At 39.7% G+C, this 7,589-nt stretch overlaps 1 protein-coding gene across 2 annotated transcripts in view; it reads right to left on the bottom strand.

Moving 5' to 3' along the window:
* Nucleotides 1-5,421: 5,421 nt before the first annotated feature.
* Nucleotides 5,422-7,589, bottom strand: part of GYG1 (glycogenin 1) — a 41,315-nt gene continuing 39,147 nt past the window's right edge. The window contains exon 6 of one of the 2 annotated variants that reach the window (XM_027875890.1): nt 5,422-6,318. In XM_027875890.1, the coding sequence (XP_027731691.1) occupies nt 6,006-6,318 (313 nt within the window). In that variant the 3' untranslated portion in view covers nt 5,422-6,005. The remainder of the gene's footprint in view (nt 6,319-7,589) is intronic. The other variant, XM_027875889.1, reaches the window with a different exon arrangement.

Raw genomic sequence — 7,589 nt, 5'->3', positions numbered from 1 at the left:
TTCCACTGGCCTCTTCACTCCTGTAACTTGTCGTGGTAATTTTTTTTCCCAAAAATGCCAACAACCTTATCATTAAATCTCACATTTAAGGGAGGTAAGTCCTGTTTTATAAATCACGGGCTTCTTCCAATTCTACCAACATGGAGTAAAAAAAAAATGGAGTGATGAGCTGAGAGTGAGGCTACCTCATTGGACCGTGTATGTGGTTGGGCTGGGATCCATAGAACACTTCGCTGAAGGTGGCTCATGGCCACCCGAACTGAAGGCTACCCAGGGTCCCCAACTGCATGTCCAAGACACCCACTTCACTGCTTCGTACTTGAGTTTCTTCTACTTTGAGATAAGGATAACCTATGTGCCCTTCATATAGAACCATAGGAGGATGAAATGAGATGGCAAGGCACAAAAGTTTACTGGGCTTGCTCCTCCCTCCAGCTGTGGGCACAGGCCACCATGTGTTAGCAAGCACCATCACCCTTGGGGCTGACACCTAACTGAGAAGTGAACAGGGTCAAGGGGTTTTGGTGGAAAATGCCTGAATTCCTGTGTATCCTTATTTTCCCTGCTGATGAGGGGGTGTCACTGTACTGACACTGGTGGGGTTTGTGAGCCATTTCATTTTTCCTGATTGTCTAGGATTTAGTTCATGGGAGATTGGGAGCTAATTCATTCAAAGCTAAAGGTTAATCATTTAGTTCATGAATAGAAAAGTCAAAGCAAAAGGTAAAAAGAGGTAGTTATCTATTTCTTCCTAATATGTTTAGAGGAAATGAGTTGTGATCTATTTCTTGGTTTTGTGTAGAGCTGATGGGTGAAACCAAAATGGAGTTTGCATTCAAGTCTTCTGACTTTAAAGACCAGAAACCTCATTATTACAAAAGATAAGTTTGTTAATGAAGCTAAGTAGAGAACAAGTGATATTTATGTGAAAGAAATTCTCATTACAGAATACAGCTAATTTACCCCTTTGAAATAAGTAGATAATTAAAACATTCTTCTAGGCCAGGTGTGGGGAACCTGAGACCTCACAGCTCTTGAGTAATGGGGTGGGGACCAGTTATTTCATATGTCCATGAATTTTTCCTAGTCAATTTTGTCTTTTTCAGTTCTTAAAGATGAAGTTTTTATAGACTTGGAAACTAAGGTGTGTGTTGAATGTGAGTGTGATATCAATCAAAAAATGTTTCCATTAGACTGCAAGTTCCTTGAGGGCAGGCACACTGTCTTTGCCTTTCTTTTTAGCTTAGTGCTAGGCACACAGGTACTTAATAGGTACTTAGTGACAGACATTTTTTCTGTGCTTATCACGTCGGGGACTAGTAATTGAAGCTTAATGAATATCTCTATGTCAAAACATATCTTGAGCCCAACAGCTGATGTTTTATATCCTCCAAATTAATCCCCAAAGCTAATTTGGTGATTCCTCAATATCAGATTTTTCTCTTTAAAGGAAAAGTAACAACTAGTGCTTGATTATACTTTGAAAGCAAAAGAGGTAAATCTTCCATATGAAAGTGGTGTTATTTGAATAGGAGTGGTTATGTGCATCTCACAAATAGACCTACCAACTTAGAGTACTTTATTGGTGTGTGCAAAAGATGTTCTAGATCATAGCTCCTGGACATCGCTAGACCAGATAATGCAATAACGTACTTCTCAAGGGCAGATAACCTGTTCATTTATTGCCTTTGTGTGACTTGTGTCTAGTACAGTGCCAGGCACATAGTAGGAGCTTGATAAATAATGTTGAATGACTTTAGAACCCCATTCTGAGCCCTCCATTTCACAACCACACTGAGGATAACAAAGCTAAGTGTTATAATTCATGCATTTCATAATGTCTTCCATTTAGTGCTTTACCCCTTTCCGTAATATATGTAAAGGAAATGTCTTTACAACATATCTTACTGTAATTTCATTAAAGCAAAGCTTCTGTTGTCCCTTTCATCCCAGAACATGACTGTTGCTCAAAGTCGTTATCCTTGGCATTTCTAAATCTCTGAACCTCTTGATTGATCCATCTCTGGTATTTACCTGTTCAGCCTTGGGCAGGGACCTCAGGTTTCCTAGTCTGTAGAATGAGGGGATTGAACAAGGATGATCCTTGTTCCTTGAGGTCCCATATGGCTCTGAGTCCTATCATCACTTTTTCTAGCCCACAGCAGAGTAGAAGCTACAAATAGAAGAAGGGTGGAAACAGCTGAGATATAAGTGCACTCATTAGTGAGAAATAAATAACAGCTAGATAAGGGAAAATTAAGAACCAGACCAAACTAGCAAAGCACAGAAGGTGGTCACTCAGTTGTAGGCCCTCCATAGCCCTCTGTAGGCCATTGTTATTAATTACAACCTAGTACAACTGTTTAGTATTCTTGTAGGAGAATAAAAACTGCAGACAAGTTAACTTTAGGATTCTAAGGAAGCTAGTTTCTAATAGTAAGTTAATTCTGCCCAAAGTCTGTTGGCATTGTTAGGACTACTCTCCCAGACCCTAGCATTAATAGGTGATCTAATTGGCATGATTAAAACAAAACAAAAACACTTGATGACCAGCCTACTGCTAATGAGCCTCTCCATGCTTAACTAGGCTGGTCTTTGGGCAGGGGACGTACAATCTGTTACTAAGCTAAGTACTTTAAGCCTTTTCAGTTTATTGGATTCTGCCAGCATTGGCATTCTTTGGGTGTGGCTTTAGAGAGCCCAGAGTCACTTCCCCCTTACAAAGAAGCATCACATTAGGCCTTTAGTGCAGGGACTTAGGGAAAACAAATTTGAATTTAGCTCAGATCCAGCCTAATTCCGTTCCTCACATATGAAACCTGCCTTCCATCTCTGCCTTTGCACTGGCTATCTCTTATGTTTGGGATGTGGTTTTTCACTTCAAGATGAAGCTTGAGCATCACTTTCTACATGTATTCTTTTCTGATTCACCCCAAATGCTAGTGCCCTCCCTTCCAACCTATCTTGCAGTAAACTACTTTGTATTTATTTTTATCCCATTTGTATATGTACATATACAGTTGTTTTCTCTATTATATAAACTACTTATGAGTAGGGATTATTTTGTTGTATTAGCATCCTAGCATCTAGTAATGTGCTTGGCGTGTAGTAAATGCTTAATAAAAGCTTATTAATTCAGAGATAGGAGAGAAATGAATCCTGACAAATCTAGCTTTAAGAAAAGCCAAATCTGAAAAGATATCCATATCTTACCCTGAAAAATTCAGGGATATTCAAGAATATTTTTGGCCAAGCTAGAAAGATTTAGTGGTTTGAATCAGTGTAGAGAAGAACATAGTACCCTCTCCCATCATTCCAACATACAACTTCTGGAATTTTCTCTTCCAGAAGGTTGCCTTTAACTAATTGGCAGATTGGCAGTGACTTGCCCTAGCTCCCTAGTTACTACCACCCCTCTATTAAATGTGCTTATGTTTGCAATCTTAAAAAAAAAGTTTTACATCAGTCCTTAAGGTTTCTATTTATATCAAGGTTGTCTGCCTTAAATGTATTATGTTCCTCAAGGACGAGCACGGTGGTCTGAAACCAGTTGTGTGGTGATTTGCAATTGTGTGCTTAAATACTATGCCAACAGTACAAGCTACATTTAAGATAAGAATATGGTTAGATTTTGTTGACATTTAGGGTTTTCTTGGCAAAGACACTGGAGTGGTTTGCCATTTTCTTCACCAGCTCGTTTTTACGGGAAACTGAGGCAAACAGAGTTAAGTGACTTGCCTAAGGTCACATAGCTAATAAGTATCTGAGGCCAGATTTGAACTCAGGAAGATAATTCTTCCTGATTCTAGGCCCAGCGTTATATCCACTGTGCCACCTAGCTGCCTGCTTTGTTCCTTTAGGTCCTGTTTATTTCCATACTTTAAAAAGGTCCCTAATTTCATCATTATGGGTACTCTGCCCCCACTAATGCGGACCCCAATATTGATACTGCAATAGACAGTTTTATGAGTAGTCTTGGCAACCCACCACCCTACCCCCTGCCAAATGTCATCAATCTCTGGCCAAGAACCTTTATGAATTTAGCTTAGTCTGGCTTTTGTGAGGCAGACACATATCCAATCAATTCAAGATGGAGCCTTTCCATCTTGATAGGTTTTCCCAGAGCTTGTGCTTCATTGGCATTACCTTTGGGAACCCAAGGTCATCTCCACACTATGAGGAGACATTGTAGGAGGACTTAGGTAGGGGATCTTAGTAGCACATTCAATTTTTTTTAAACAGATGCAGGCAGCACAGTGGATGGAGCACTGGACTTTGGTGTTAAGAAAACCCTAATTATAAATCCTGCCTCAGACATTTGCCAGCTGTGTATACTCCTGGGCCAGTCACTTCTCAACCTCAGTTTTCTCTCTGTTCTGTAAAATGGGGTTAACAATAGCACATAATTCAGAGGTTGTTTGTGAGGGTCAAATGAGATGATGTATGAAGAAAATTTTATGAAACTTAGTGCAATATATAAATACTAGCTGATAGTATTGTTGTCATGGCATGCTTAGCTTGTGGACCAAGGGAACCTCTAGACCTTTTAAGGTCATTGTGCTCCTTCAGTGTTCTATGTGGCTCTTTTCCCACTGGGAAATACATTCTTTAGGGGCATTTCAAACTTCTAAGGATCACTAGTCATGATCCTCTCCTGCCAGGGGCTCGTCATCATTTCCAACTTTGAAATACCTGGGAATTTAATGAGCAAACCTTTCATTCCATTGTCTAGGTCGCTAATTCAGAATGTCAGCCTAGGTTTGTTTTTTTGTGGAATACTGTTATATTCCATATAATGGTGCTAAATGAATGATTACAGTTTGAATATTTGAGCTTCTAACTGTCAGGATGCTCAATGGTTGAGCTGGTATCTTTTAAATTTTCAAAGAGTGTGTCACACAGAGTTTAATCAAAAGCTGATGTCAGGTCTTATTATCACATTACCAGGTCTTATCACACTGTCAAAGGAGGACACTCTAGGCATCAGAATTATTTGGTTTTGTCTTTTCCCCAGGTGTTTGCAAAGGAGTTATGTCTTCTGGAACTTTCCCAACCTTACTTTGCTCTTCAAAATGATTCTCTGTCTGTATGTACATAGGTATTATACACACACACACACACACCCCTATATGTATACGTATAAATATATACGTATACATATAATCACATCACAATATGCTAAGGAGCTATGCAGGATTTCAGTGGTGTGGATACTTTCTCCTTTCCACTGATAAGACTGCAGTGTCTCAACACCTTATGGGGTTGATGGGCTTTGGGACTTGCTGTGGCCATAAAACAGCTGATCCCATTTTAAGCTACTCAATATGTGAAAGAAAAAAAAAGATTATGAGAATTCCCAGTACAAGTCAGGCAAATTTTCCTCAAGAAAACTAGTTTTGAACCAAGATAGACAAGCAAAAATTCACTGTTAAGTGTTTATTTTTTGTACATAGTGCCACTGGAGGTAAGCATTCAGAAAACTCACTCTCATCCCCCAAACATATAGAACTGCTTTCCAGTACGCTACCTTACTGTACAAAGAAAACTGGTAAAAAACAAAACAAAACAAAACAAAACTTGAGTTTCTTAAAGAGAGATAAAAAGGGTGTTGTCATTTGTGGTAGCAGTTATTAAATTTGTGACTCATTTTGACAGTGTTACATTGCTTTTCCATAAAAGAAGAATTGGGACCACTAGGGCAGTCTCTGATCAATCCTGAAATATCTATCTACCACGACAAAGACAGTGAGGCATATAGCATCATTCCCACTTATCTTCATGAATATAAAGGGGAGCTGATTGGAGCCCAGCTCTTCAAGTTTCAGGAGCTGAGGCCAATAGCTTAATGGCTTCATTCCCTCTCATCAGATTTATTGGTAATTGGCATTTAATAGAAAATTTCTTAAATTTTCTCTGAATGATCGGGCGAGGAGTCACTCAGCAATTAATTGACCAGAAAAAGAGCTTTTTACTTCTTGACTTTTGTCCAGTTTTCACCTTTAGTACTATAAACCTTCAAATGTGGAACTTTCGTCAAAGCTGCTAGCAACTGTAACAACCATACTCAACACTTTTCTAGATGCTAAATTATCTGGAAACAGTCCCGTGTAGCCGATGTTTGCACAGAGAAAATGGAGATGTTTTCTACTGAAGGTAAGTGTCCAATTTCCTCTGGATGTTGTCAAAGGAATCTGCTCCCATGTAATCAGCCTGGCCTTGCTCCCACCGCTCCTTACGTTCTTCTGAGGATATAAATGGTTGAGGTGGAGGGCTGAGGTCCCCAATGGACATATGTGAGATTGCATCTGTGACTTCCTCCTAGAAGAAGAAACATAATCAAGGCCTCCATGAGAGCTGGAAATTACTATTTAAAAAAAAAAAAGTCTCTAAAGAATGCAGTAAATGGAAGGGAAGAGAAGCTGGGATGAATTGTCATGCAAAGAAACAAAACAAAACAGAACCAAAAAAAAAGCCAGAAATAAAATGTAAAAATAAATCAGGAAACAACATTTAAAAGGTTATATGATTTTCCTAGCAAAATGAACACTGTTCTCGGTGAAAACATCAGAAAGGCACAGGTATTAGGGTTAGGTTTAAGGTCTGCATACCTTTCTACAGAAGCCACAAGAGAAAGCCAGAGTATAGGCCAAACCCGAAAGCTGCAAACAGTTCATCAGAGAGGGTAAGATGGATAAGGGAAAGCATGTCTCATTCTAAGCTCTTTATCCGCATGGGCTTGGAAAGATGGAGAGCTTATAGGACCCCAAGACACAACAGAGCTGACCCACACAGGAAAGCCATATGAGTTTGGGAGCCAAAATTTACTGAACTCACGGAAGAGAGAGAAGTCCCTCAATTTTTATCAGTTCAGTCTGCTTAATCTCTAAGTGCCCTAGTTCCCCATCTTGAGCTTACTGTGGAGTCCAGAGTTCCTAGAAGGCTCTGTGTAAATTATAGGGCAAACCTATTTATTATTATTTTATGAAACCCAATCTCTCCAGCAGGTATCAGCAAGGCTCTTGCTTCCAATTTACAGGATTACAAATACAGAGATCATCTGGTCCAATCCTTCCATTAGAGAGATGGGATCTGGAGAAGTCACAAGGTGAGGGAGCTGGGGTTTGGACCCAAGTCCCCCAGCTCTTAATCCTGGCCCCCCCCTTTTTTTAACTATATCATACTTGTTTGCAGACATTTTAATTCATTTTATAATACTTTCATTGTGAAAAAACGTACTAGCAACCCTAAGATGGAAAAAAGGAAAGCCAGCTGAGTGACATGCAGTTGCTGTTCTTTCCTTTAGCATGAGAAACCCATTTCACTACAGTAATAATCAGCAACCCCCCAAATTTCATTTTGGCCTATACAACTCAACTGTCCTTTGATCCTTGGGGACGTATGTTCTAGCACCATTTTATTACAGCTGAGACTCATAGGCTCATGGATATAGAGTTGGGGGGACCAGCTGCCACCCCTGAATTCACTCTCTCACACATGCTCTCTTATCCCTTTCTCTTATAAGGGTGAGTTAGTGAGACCCTAGGCCTCTTGTAATCCCTGGTTGAAGCTCTGTCTTCCGTGGCTCTTAT

Source organism: Vombatus ursinus, unplaced genomic scaffold (assembly GCF_900497805.2).
Source record: "Vombatus ursinus unplaced genomic scaffold, bare-nosed wombat genome assembly UNPS02014810.1, whole genome shotgun sequence".
In the NCBI taxonomy this organism is placed as follows: domain Eukaryota; kingdom Metazoa; phylum Chordata; class Mammalia; order Diprotodontia; family Vombatidae; genus Vombatus; species Vombatus ursinus.
The sequence above is the reverse complement of the archived record's forward strand: the minus strand, read 5'-3'. Positions and strand labels throughout refer to the sequence as shown.